The following is a 13,567-nucleotide window of genomic DNA, read 5'->3' as shown; positions in this document are numbered from 1 at the left end:
TATTACACACTGAGTGGAAAAACGTCACCTTTATTCGACAAACTTATGGCTGTGTTCCAAACTTTGAAGAAAGTTCAGTACATCAGCAACAAGGAAACACAATGTGCTGTGCAGAAAAGTTGACATCATTTTTATATTACATCATCTGCGCATGCAACATGCAATGCTTTTCACAGTTTGTAAGATAAGCTGTTGATACTCTGAAATATAATCTATGTCATTCAAATAGCAATGGTAGCTTCCCACTTGATATTTCCTATGTACCATTTTTTATGCTCTGAACCCATATGTTCATTTCCAACAGGAGGAAAAACAAGTTTTCAAAAAGTTAATAACACTGTTAAAAGGAAGAAAATTTTTGCTGTAAACTAAAATGAAAACACAAGAGACCTTGAACTTCTAAGTAGTCCTACCAAAGTAAGCCACAATCACTGAATAAAGGTAATCATAATTAAATCCATGGCCTCAAAGTGTGGGCTTGTACACTGAATGCAAGGATCTCTGATTGACAAGTCAAGGAGTAAATACAAGACTCAAAATAGCCTCAGAAATATCTTCAGAGAGCAAATATAGCAGATGAAACTAAAATAAATTAGTATGTGAGAGTTGAAACCTCACTGGAAAATTTCATAGTCCTCAGAGAAACGGAGAGTCAAATTTAAAGATGACACTCTAAGAGCATTAGGTGACGTCAGCCTTTGGAGGAACAACACATTAGCTAGGAGGAATACTGTTTTTCACATCATATGTTTCTGAAATGACTTTGTGGATCATAACAAGAGGACATAACATGTTTGCTCAAATGACTGGTAAATACGGTGAGCAATAATTGCTCACATTCAGCAACCTCTGGCAAAGCTGGAAGTGTAAAATATTCTGGACGTGATAAGATATTATTATTAACTTTTTAGTCAAAGACGATAATATCAGAATCACAGCAATTTGTGACCTGTTGTTACTCAGCACAGTTATTGTGTATGGTTAGTGATCAAATGTCATCACTGTGAATTAGACCAAAGTTGTATGTCCCAAGTTCAACTGATTTAATAAGTGAATGTTTACAGAAAGAAAAAAACACTACCTGTGTTTGTCAACATGCTAAAGTAGAGCAGCCTGTTGCAAATCTGAATCAAAATGACAGCCTCACACGGTACCAATGCAAACACTCTTAAAGGTTGATTGGTGACAAAATTTTCTGTCAGAGCCGTCACGTATGATTGAAAAAAACTTGCACATACTAAATCAAAAACAAGAGCTGACAGTAACGCATTGTTTAGCATATATTATGGGGTTATCCTAAATTCACATGAATGGCAAATGAACAATTCATTATTAATCCAAGCTCATTATATAGATACTCAACCACCTTTCCTCCAGCAATTGTGCTATGCATTACAGTTATAACATGTACATATTATAGAATTTACCAGCATTAAAATCATTTCCTGTCTAACTACTCTCACTATACTCAAGTGATCATGTCACATGTAATGACAATCTGAGTTAATAGTATTACAAAAACAATATCCTAAATGTAATGTGACTCTCACATCATACAAAGCCTATAATAAACCTTTATGTTTTTAATCAATTTTCAACATCTCTGGTACACATCTTTCGCAATATTTCTCACAGTTTTATGTTTCAACATTTGCTAGTTACGGATGTGGGAGCGAAGTTCAAAGAGTAGGTCCCTGCATGTCACAATGGAGGATAACATGCTACGCATGGTTAAATTCCTACAGTTATTTGGTTTAACTGGCAAGTATGTGAAGTGTTGTATCTGTGGAGAAAGTGTGAAACTGATGAAAGTTGCTGCATCATATCAGCCTTGCTTTTTCGCAGGAATTGTTTTTGGATTTCTGTTGCAGTGTTGCTCTTCCAAATGAGCTATATAGATAAATTACAGTTGTCGGTACCCTGTTTTATTAGACTGTGATTTTTTGCTAAGTACATAGTGTGATTTATTTTCAGATTTCTGTTTTGATCTTTCGCTATATCATGTTTCTGCCATTGTTAAATTTTGTATATTTCATTATTCGTGTGATTTTGTGGCTGTTGTGTTAGATTTCAGTCTGTTCCCACACAACATCCCAAATTTCCCGTGGTCATCCCATTAGCTTTAATATTTATCATGAGGAATTAGTATGATTTTGTACTTTATAGTTACGTTTTCAAACCACGAACGATTTTATGATTATATGCCACCATTTGCAAATCGTTTTTGTGTTGCATCTTGGAACAAAGCTGATAATTGCACACTGTAAGGTAACTGTCAAAAATCTTTTATAAAATAAGACATTTCATAAAATATTTGAAATGTGCACTGGAGTGCTTTTATAATACATTTTTATAAATTAACTCCTAGCCCTATCTTTTTATAAAATGTTTGTCAAAGATCTTTGACAGTGTAACATGTGCCCAGGTAATAACAATAAACAATGACTCAATGACAGAGAATTAAACGGCAATTAAAAAAACCGTTTCAATGCTGCAAGAGCTCATAAACTAACCATCATACTGCATAATCACCTAGAAAATCAATATTTAAAACTATGGATGCTTACAACCTACATTGAAGAAATGGCCACATATATTCTACTGTTGTGAATTATGCATGGGTTTAGCAGCAACAATTAACATATCAAAAGGAAAATTCACTTGAGGAAATTAATTACTGGAAAGCCTGTCATCAAGAAGCAATGTCCTATACACTCCTGACAGAAACACACAAAAGTAGAAAGTACTGTCCTAACTTTTGGGATTGTTAGTTCTTTAATCAGGTAGGAAAGGGGTGAACTTTGACTGAAAAAAATAAAATAAATGAGTATGACACCAGACGTTTAATGGAAAATTTGATGCCTTTCTTTTGATTTTTATGAAGGTATTTGATATAGCACATACTCACTTATGTGACGGAAAATGTGATGATAGTCCAGAGATCAAGAGCTTCTCAACTTCTTTGTCAGTCTCTGTTACAAGGTCAACTTCACACGATTTAAATTCAATATCCTTTTTCTTCCATATACGATCTCTCACTAACTGCAATAAAATGCAAACAACCAGTAACTTGTGATTTTTGAATCAAAACTCTCAAAAAAGCAAATATATGGCAGGATGTCACAGGAAACATGGTGTTTTTGACAGCTCTAAGGAAAAACAAAATGGCAGTGTGACCCGATACACTGTTCATGTACACAAAATTTTATGAACAAATAACACTTTATTAGTATCTCAAATTGTTTCCAAAGAAACTAGAAACAGAAGCTTAATGCCAGACAAACCATACATATGAAATACACAAAACAATTTTCAGATACTTAAATTACATTTACACTTTTATATATCAGTAATAACAAGACAAGGCCCTTTGAATAACTGATGAAAAATGGGCATTCTTCCCTGCATCTGTAAGACGAACATTAACACAAAAATGTTTATTTTGTTTAAGTATGATTTTTATTAAAGGGACATACTGGTATATCCAGAAAAGAACAGCTGAAACTATGAGCATTAGTGAACATATTAAAAGACTTCCCTCCGGTAGGGAAAGAAATATAATGAAAACAAGATCAATAGAGACAGCATTCAAAGATGTCATCAGGCAAATAAAGTTTTTAACATGCACAATGAATGGGTACAGATATTCCCTTGGACAACATTTTCAACAAGTGGTTACAGTGTTTTGTGACTGATCATGTACGGTATGTGGCCACAAGCAGCCAGTCTTGTGTATGCGAGTTTAAGCCCCAATTCATACTCAAGCAACTGAAAATGACCAGCTTCCTTACACACTCACTTACCTTTCAAACTATTTAATCTAAATCAAACTGTACATTCATAAATGCTTTTACCTGTTATGTGAGGTACACAACCACCACAAATGTAAACTTGACAAATGGGAAAATGACTATACTGTGGACACCAAACAACAATGGGGCAACCAACATCTGCGCAAGGAAAAAATTAAAAGAGAGTTGTGGCAGGATCAGAAAAAAGCTGCAAGTATGACAGGGCAATTACATCCCACAGTAATCAACTATGGAGTTCCGTAGATGGTATCTCCAGGATATTGCCAAGAGGATCAGGAAGGATAACAGAAATTCATAATGACCAGATTATGCACAACTGTATTAGGTGTAATGCCAATTCTCTCCACATAATGTCAAGGAATGTGGCTCAAGTTAGTGATGACTAACATATCAACTTAACAATGCCCCCACACCTAACCCTATCCTGCTTTGAAAATATTTTACATGTGTGTATATTTTATTACTGTGATGTGCCTGCCATATCTGATACTGTTGTGCTGAAAAGTCCATTGACGAATAAGTAAATAGTAGTTTAGGCAGGCTTACTGCTAAGCAAAAGTATCTGGACACCTGCCTGAAGATGACTTACAAATTCATCTCATCTACATCCATACTCCGCAAGCCACCTGACGGTGTGTGGCAGAGGGTACCCTGAGTACCTCTATCCATTCTCCCTTCTATTCCAGTCTCGAATTGTTTGTGGAAAGAAGGATTGTCGGTATGCTTCTGTGTGGGCTCTAATCTCTCTGATTTTATCCTCATGGTCTCTTCGCGAGATATACGTAGGAGGGAGCAATTTACTGCTTGACTCTTCGGTGAAGGTATGTTCTCGAAACTTTAACAAAACCCCGTACCGAGCTGCTGAGCATCTCTCCTGCAGAGTCTTCCACAGGAGTTTATCTATCAGCTCCGTAATGCTTTCATGATTACTAAATGATCCTGTAATGAAGCGCACTGCTCTCCGTTGGATCTTCTCTATCTCTTCTATCAACCCTACCTGGTCGGGATCCCACACTGTTGAGCAGTATTCAAACAGTGGGCGAACAAGCGTACTGTAACCTACTTCCTTTGTTTTCGGATTGCATTTCCTTTGGATTCTTCCAATGAATCTCAGTCTGGCATCTGCTTTAGCGACAATCAACTTTATATGATCATTCCATTTTAAATCACTCCTAATGCGTACTCCCAGATAATTTATGGAATTAACTGCTTCCAGTTGCTGACCTGCTATTTTGTAGCTAAATGATAAGGGATCTATCTTTCTATGTATTCGCAGAACATTACACTTGTCTACATTGAGATTCAATTGCCGTTCCCTGCACCATGCGTCAATTCGCTGCAGATCCTCCTGCATTTCAGTACAATTTTCCATTGTTGCAACCTCTCGATACACCACAGCATCACCTGCAAAAAGCCTCAGTGAACTTCCGATGACATCCACCAGGTCATTTATGTGTATTGTTAATAGCAACCGTCCTATGACACTCCCCTGCGGCACACCTGATATCACTCTTACTTCGGAAGACTTCTCTCCATTGAGAATGACATGCTGCGTTCTGTTATCTAGGAACTCCTCAGTCCAATCACACAATTGGTCTGATAGTCCGTATGCTCTTACTTTGTTCATTAAACGACTGTGGGGAACTGTGTCAAACGCCTTGCAGAAGTCAAGAAACACGGCATCTACCTGTGAACCCGTGTCTATGGCACTATGAGTCTCGTGGACGAATAGCGCGAGCTGGGTTTCACACAACTGTCTGTTTCGAAACCCATGCTGATTCCTACAAGGTAGATTTCTAGTCTCCAGAAAAGTCATTATACTCGAACATAATATGTGTTCCAAAATTCTGCAACTGAGCAACGTAAGATATATATAGGTCTATAGTTCTGCACATCTGTTTGACGTCCCTTCTTGAAAACGGGAATGATCTGTGCCCTTTTCCAATCCTTTGGAACGCTTCGCTCTTCTAGAGACCTACGGTACACTGCTGCAAGAAGGGGGGCAAGTTCCTTCATGTACTCTATGTAAAATCGAACTGGTATCCCATCAGGTCCAGCGGCCTTTCCTCTTTTGAGCGATTTTAATTGTTTCTCTATCCCTCTGTCGTCTATTTCGATATCTACCATTTTGTCATCTGTGCGACAATCAGGAGAAGGAACTACAGTGCAGTTTTCCTCTGTGAAACAGCTTTGGAAGAAGACATTTAGTATTTCGGCCTTTAGTCTGCCATCCTCTGTTTCAGTACCATTTTGGTCACAGAGTGTCTGGACATTTTGTTTTGATCCACCTACCGCTTTGACATAGGACCAAAATTTCTTAGGATTTTCTGCCAAGTCAGTACATAGAACTTTACTTTCGAATTCATTGAACGCCTCTCGCATAGCCCTCTTCACACTACATTTCGCTTCGCGTAATTTTTGTTTGTCTGCAAGGCTTTGGCTATGTTTATGTTTGCTGTTAAGTTCCCTTTGCTTCCGCAGCAGTTTTCTGACTCGGTTGTTGTACCACGGTGGCTCTTTTACATCTCTTACGATCTTGCTTGGCACATACTCATCTAACGCATATTGTACTGTGGATTTGAACTTTGTCCACTGATCCTCAACACTATCTGTACTTGAGACAAAACTTTTGTGTTGTGCCATCAAGTACTCTGAAATCTGCTTTTTGTCACTTTTGCTAAACAGAAAAATCTTCCTACCTTTTTTAATATTTCTATTTACGACTGAAAGATGCAGTAACCGCTTTATGATCGCCGATTCCCTGTTTTGCATTAATTGATTCAAATAGTTCGGGTCTGTTTGTCACCAGAAGGTCTAATATGTTATCACCACGAGTTGGTTCTCTGTTTAATTGCTCAAGGTAGTTTTCAGATAAAGCACTTAAAAAAATTTCACTGGATTCTTTTTCCCGCCCACCAGTTATGAACGTTTGAGTCTCCCAGTCTATATCCGGCAAATTAAAATCTCCACCCAGAACTATAACATGGTGGGGGAATCTACTCTAAATATTTTCCAAATTATTCTTCAGGTGCTCAGCCACAACAGCTGCTGAGCCCGGGGGCCTATAGAGACATCCAATTACTATGTCTGAGCCTGCTTTAACCGTTACCTTCACCCAAATCATTTCACAATTCGGATCTCCGTGAATTTCCTTCAATACTATTGCACTTCTTATTGCTATAAACACGCCTCCCCCTTCACTGTCCAGCCTGTCTCTGCGGTATACATTCCAATCTGAGTTTAGGATTTCATTACTGTTTACGTCCGGTTTCAGCCAACTTTCTGTCCCTAGTACTATATGGGCGTTGTGATCGTTTATTAATGAGAGCAGTTCTGGGACTTTTCTATAGATGCTCCTGCAGTTTACTATTAGCACATTAATATTGTTATTCCCTGTTGCATTTTGCCTACTCCTACCTTGCCGCGTCTCAGTAAGCTTCTTGTCGGGACTAGGGAGGGCCGACCTAACGTAAAAATGTGCACTCCACACGTACTCCGCTACCCTTGTAGCTGCTTCCGGCATGTAGTGCACGCCTGACCTATTCAGGGGGACCCTACATTTCTACACCCGATAGTGGATGTCAAGAAATTTGCACCCCAGCTCTCCGCAGAATCGTCTGAGCCTCTGGTTTAAGCCTTCCACTCGGCTCCAAACCAGATGACCACAATCGGTTCTGGGAACGATACTACAAATAGTTAGCTCTGATTCCACCCCACGAGAGAGGCTTTCTGCCTTCACCAATTCCGCCAACCACCTGTACGAACTGAGGATGACCTCTGATCCCAGACGGCAGGAGTCATTGGTGCCGACATGAGCAACAATTTGCTGTCTGGTGCACCCAGTGCCTTCTATTGGCGCCGGTAGGGCCTCCTCCACATCTCGGATGAGACCCCCCGGCAAGCAGACAGAGTGAACACTGCCCTTATCCCCCAACCTTTCAGCTATTTCCCTAAGGGGCTCCATCACCCTCCTAACGTTGGAGCTCCCAATAACTATTAAACCCCGGCTCGGACCTTGCTGAAGGAGCAGCCACATGACCACTCACAGGCAGAGCGGGCGATGCCACATGGCCAGCCTCCACATTTACCCTCCGCCTCGTGCGCCGCTGAACCCGCCACTCCCCTTGGGGAGAGGGTGGCCCAACTGCGCCTGGTACCCGCGAAGATGTGTCAACAGCAGGGACAGTGGGTGAAGCATGTAACACCTGGGGTGTACCTTGCGACGCACCAGACTCCCCACTGCCGCTACACTCCGAGGCAGCAGCCTGAAGATGGCTGACCGCGGCCATCAACACGCTCAGCTGTTTGCGAAGAGTGGCCAGCTCCTCCTGCGTCCGTACACAGCAGTCACACATCCTATCCATCCTAAGGAATCAATTTAGTGAAGAGACTTAATCAACTTTTAACTAGACTGCTAATTCACTAAAGGTGGCTGATTATTGACTAAACTGTGATTGCTAACCACTTCTTATAGAAAACAATGAAAATAGCACTACCTGTCTCTGGACTGTATTGAAAACAAACACTAGCACTACGGCTGACTAAAGGGACTCTCTCTGACTGTATTCAAAACAAACACGAAATCTATGGAACACTATTACTAGCACTCGATATTTAAAGCTTCCTAAAAGCAAAAACACACGGAAGAAGAAGTGACAAGTAAGAAATATACAGTTAATACTTAAATTAAGGTAGCTCGCTGCACAGCAGACATGAAGCAGACGGCAGTTAGGGTGACACTGACACTACTGGCTGACTAAAGGGACTCTCTCGGAATGTATTCAAAACAAACACGAAATCTATGGAACACTATTAATGGTGCACTCCATCGGCAATGCTGGATTTCAATATGGTGTTGGCCCATCCTTTGCCTTGACAACGGCTTCCACTCTTACAGGCGTATGTTCAAACAGGTGCTGGGAGGTTTCATGGGAAATTGCAGCCCATTCTTCACAGAGTACTGCACTGAGGAGAGGTACTGATGTCGGTCGGTGAGGCCTGCCCTTAAGTCAGTGTTCCGAAACATCCCGAAAGTGTTCTATAGGATTCAGGTCAGGACTCTGTGCAGGCCAGTCCAAATTACAGGGATGTTATTGTCGTGTAACCACTCTACCACAGGCCGTGCATTATCAACAGGTGCTCGATCATGTTGAAAGATGCAGTCACCATCCCCGAATTGCTCTTCAACAGTGGGAAGCAAGAAGGTGCTCAGAACATCTATGTAGGCCTGTGCTGTGATACAGCCACAAAAAACAAGGGGTGCAAGCCCCCCTCCATGAAAAACACAACCACCGGCCCCGAATTTTACTGTTGGCACTACATACACTGGCAGATGACGTTCACCAGGCATTTGCCATCCCCACACCCTGTGTAATGGTCTGGATAGACTTCTGCATATTACACATTACAACCTCCTTCAACTGTTGGCGGTTTCTGTCAGTCAACAGATGAGATCGGCCTGTACGCTTTTGTGCTGCTGTACATGTCTCTTCATGCTTCCACTTCACTATCACATTTGAAACAGTGGACCTAGGGATGTTTAGGAGTGTGGAAATCTCGCATACAGCCATATGACACAAGTGACACTCAATCACCTGACCACTTTTTAAGTCCGTGAGTTTCGTGGAGTGCCCCATTCTGGTCTCTCACAATGTCTAATCACAACTGAGGTTGCTGATATGGAGTACCTGGCAAAAGGTGGCCGCACGATGCACCTAATATGAAGAACGTTTGTTTTTGGGGGTGTCCATATAGTTTTGATCACTTAGTGTACTTTACAGGAGGATGGAATGTGTAGTAGAGACAGTTTCTTCATCTCCCTCTCACCCCAATCATCTAGAATCCAATACTGTATCACAGCCAGATACAATTATATACCTAGGATTCACAGTCAGGAAACAAGGTACTAATGATAAACTACTATCAGGACCTTACCCATAGCTGGAAATTGGCATAAAGCTAACAAATGACTGTGAGACTGACTGTTTCCAGATAAAATGTTTAGATGTTTATTTATTACTCTTTTAGTATGTTTACCATGCAATTGCCTTCATCAATTGAAGTTATACACGTGCACATACTTTCAGTTAAATACAATAGTTTTTAACATATACAGAAATTGATGATTCCATTACATAATTTACATTCTAGTATATTTCCATTACATACCTACACAATTTTACATAAAAATACATCCTCTCTTCCATTATATATTATATGCATATTAATTGCAGTGGGTATTGCAACTTTGGGTGATAAACATTTCAATAAATTAGCCTACTATGCTTATTTTCATTCACTGCTTTCATATGGCATCATACTTTTGGGTAATTCATCACTATGAGGGGAAGTATTCACTGCACAAAAGCATTTAATCAGAATATTCGAAGGGGCCCACCCAAGATCACCTTGCATATACTTATTTAAGGAAATGGGGTGTTCAAAGAACCTTCACAATACATATATTTATGTATCAAATTTGTTATTAAGAACCCAACCCAGTTAATAAACACAGGAAACAACATAGCTACAACACTAGAAGAAAGGACGATCTTCACTATTCTGTGTTAAAGTTGACTTTGATACAGAAAGGGATGAATTACTCTGCCACAAAAATCTTTGGACATCTACCAAATAACTTTAAAAGTCTGACAGAAAGCCAATCAGTGTTAAGAAATGAATTAAAAGACTTTCTGAATGACAACTACTCCTACTCAATAGATTATTATCACTTATATTTTATTATTATTTACTAGTAATTAGTGTTTTCACCCTCATTATAGATGTTCTTCAGGTTACTTTGAAGGTATTTTGCCACTAATAATACACCATATTTTGAACTATACTTCTAACACTGCCTTAACTTTAGTTACATTGAGGATTTTTACTGACTGCAGCAGTATATTATACATCTTCAGACTTAGGTGTTTGTGGCTATTATGTACCAATGAGAGCCTTGAATATAGTATGTCTAGAATGGAGTTGTTTCTGGTACTGTGCATATGTACATTCATTCGTGGAGTAAATTTTTGTATATTTAATTTGACATATATTAAGCAATCATAAATATGAAGACTTTGGAGTGTCATTATACTGAGTTCACATAGAATGTTTCTTATAGGATTCTCTAGGACCCAATCCTTGAATCCAATTGACTGCTCCTTTTCTGCCATCCAAAAATGCAGCTTGTACAGTTAATTTCCCCATAATACCACATCATATAGCATCTGTGACAGAAAGAATGTATAGTAACAGAGAACCAGTAATTTTTTGTGGCTAGAGTATTTTAGTTTGTATGGTAGCAAAATCACATGTGCACGTTCACCAGTGAGATATTTTATATACTTGCCCCAAGAGGCTAGTCTATTTTGAGGCTCAACAGTGCGCTGATCACATGCCCCATCGTATCCGAATGCGGTGCCGGCTAAGGACTGAGGAAGACATGCCGACCGATCATTACCGTTGGACCTTCAAGGCCTGTTTGGACAGCGTTTGTTATATAATTTGAGGAGTCATTAACATAAACAATAAAAAGGAATGGCCCAAAGAAAGAGCCTTGTGGGACTCCTCCACTAAATTTCATTAGTTTTGACCTCTCCTTGTTTACATGCACTAATTGCTGTCTGTTGCTTTAGTAGGATTTAACTAAATTTAGTGGTTTACCTACAAAACCATAGTAAACTGTCTTTTTTTGCAATAATCTCATGTGATACAGAATCAAAAGCTGTACCAAAGTCTATATGTGAGACACGGGTGATCAGTTTCCTTTCACAAAAATTATGAATTGCAATTTACACACTTTCAATAGCTTTTATGGTTTATTGGTCTCACCTGAATCCAAACTGTCTTTCATTCAGTAAATACTAGTAGATATATGTATGTATGCAGCTCTCTCTGATTTTGAGTATTATAGGAACAATTCATATTAGTCTATAGTCACCTGGTAAGGCTCTGTCGCCCTTTTTCGTAAATTGGAAGTGTAGCTGTAATTTTAAGGCATTCATGAACAGTACTATATTCAAGAATTTTGTTTATAAGATAGAGAAGAGGCCTTCTGATTTCTTATAGATTTTAGAACATAGTTACTGAACCTATAGTAGTCCTCTATTCTGGGACTGTTCAACTTGTTTATGGCATTAGTAATGTTTGTAGCAATAATTCTTTTCCAAGCAAATCTTTCATTTGGTTTACTCTGTGACTGCAAAAGGAAGGTCACAGCATCATATGTATTATCACTTTGCGATACAAGAGAACTTTCAGAGTTTACAAAATATTTTTTGTGAGTTTCTTTCCTGTGTTTATCTCACTTTCAATATAATCTACACTGCTTTACACTTATTTTTATGATTCTAGATGTACTTTTCATTTACTTTGATTTTTGCTACTCTAATTTCAGATTTGAAAATTTTTCTTGAGTTTATAAAGCCTAGTTGAATTTCTTCACACAAGTGTCATCAATTCTGTCCTCTTGTTGGAGTAAAACTATCCAGATTGTACCGAGTTTTTGTTATGTACCACATTTTTGTATGTTGCGTTTTGTGCCTGTTGCTAATGTTGCACCTTTTAGTAACAAACGAACAGATCCTGTCTAGTGCATACATTATGAAGGAAATTAATGTGGAGAAACATGCAGTAATGTCTTTCCACTGGTTAACATATTGGACCACTCTTTTGGTCTCATTCATTTCTTATTATTTCAATATTATTTTCACTGAGAGAAGTCATATGCAGTTAACATCTTGGAATTATCAATAGTCAGGTTTCCAACTTTGAGCCGAATGTCATCATTGCCAGTTATTCCTAATTTGATGGCGTTACAGTCTACTCGACTTCTACACACACTGCTAATTACAATGTGAAGGTAATGCTTCCATCTTGGCTTGTTTAGTCACTTAAGCAGTAAAAATTCATTGATCTTAACATATGTAGTATACAAATCACATTTTTGTCTTTACTCATATATAGGTCAATATCTCCTTTTATAAAAATTTTATGATGCTTACATTTAGCAGTCTTTAAAATTAAAGCAGGGAGTTTTCTGCAGCTGTTTCTTCATCAAACGCTGGCGCCTGGTAAACAGATGCAATAACGTGTTTTAAGGCTTGCCCTTTACGTGTAACATAATGAGCTCATTTTTGCTGCAACAACGTACGGTGTTTATGCTGGGTATAGCTTGTTTATTTACTTTTAGTGTGCGTTTTTTATGCTCTTTGTTTTGACCAGACTTGTTAGAGCCCGCTACTTTATTATGGACCATTAAGTTCCTTTTTTGTTTTTGTTTTTTTAGCTTAATAAAAACGACGTACGTAAAACAAATGCATTCTCGTTAAACGACTTTTGTTCCCCGGCATTCAACTGATGGAACACATTTTCACATTTCACGGTTTTACTATTATCTCCACATAAAAGTACTGACTGTGTATAAATCTAGAGCCCGTGGAGACGGTAAAAAAGGCTTAACTCACTTTGCCAGCATCCTTTGCAAGCTGAAGAACCACCTGATAGCACTCGTCCATACTTCCATCCGCCATATCTCGTATATTATCTGATTATCTGGCAACAGTAGCAACACGGTAGCAGTAAGCAGACTAGCAGCCGGGGCAGAACATCAGCTGATTTTACATAACGAAGTGTACATTTGTCAACGTTCTTCGAATGTCAAGACCTCCACACTCCGAACCAATGGTAACAGCTCTGTACATGACAGTTTCAAGGAGGTTACAAAACCTTGTTTTATCTTTCGTATGCGTGAAGGC

General features: G+C 38.9%; 1 protein-coding gene across 1 annotated transcript in view; it reads right to left on the bottom strand.

Moving 5' to 3' along the window:
- Positions 1-13,520, bottom strand: part of LOC126365771 (inositol monophosphatase 2-like) — a 47,815-nt gene extending 34,295 nt beyond the window's left edge. Inside the window, exons 1-2 of the mRNA XM_050008294.1 lie at positions 13,277-13,520; positions 2,909-3,042 (exon numbers count right to left, since the gene is read on the bottom strand). Of these exons, the coding sequence (XP_049864251.1) occupies positions 2,909-3,042; positions 13,277-13,342 (200 nt within the window). The 5' untranslated portion in view covers positions 13,343-13,520. The remainder of the gene's footprint in view (positions 1-2,908; positions 3,043-13,276) is intronic.
- Positions 13,521-13,567: the final 47 nt, after the last annotated feature.

The sequence above is a fragment of the Schistocerca gregaria genome, chromosome 4, assembly GCF_023897955.1.
Source record: "Schistocerca gregaria isolate iqSchGreg1 chromosome 4, iqSchGreg1.2, whole genome shotgun sequence".
NCBI lineage: Eukaryota > Metazoa > Arthropoda > Insecta > Orthoptera > Acrididae > Schistocerca > Schistocerca gregaria.
Note: the sequence above shows the minus strand (reverse complement) of the source record. Positions and strands in the feature narration are given on the sequence as shown.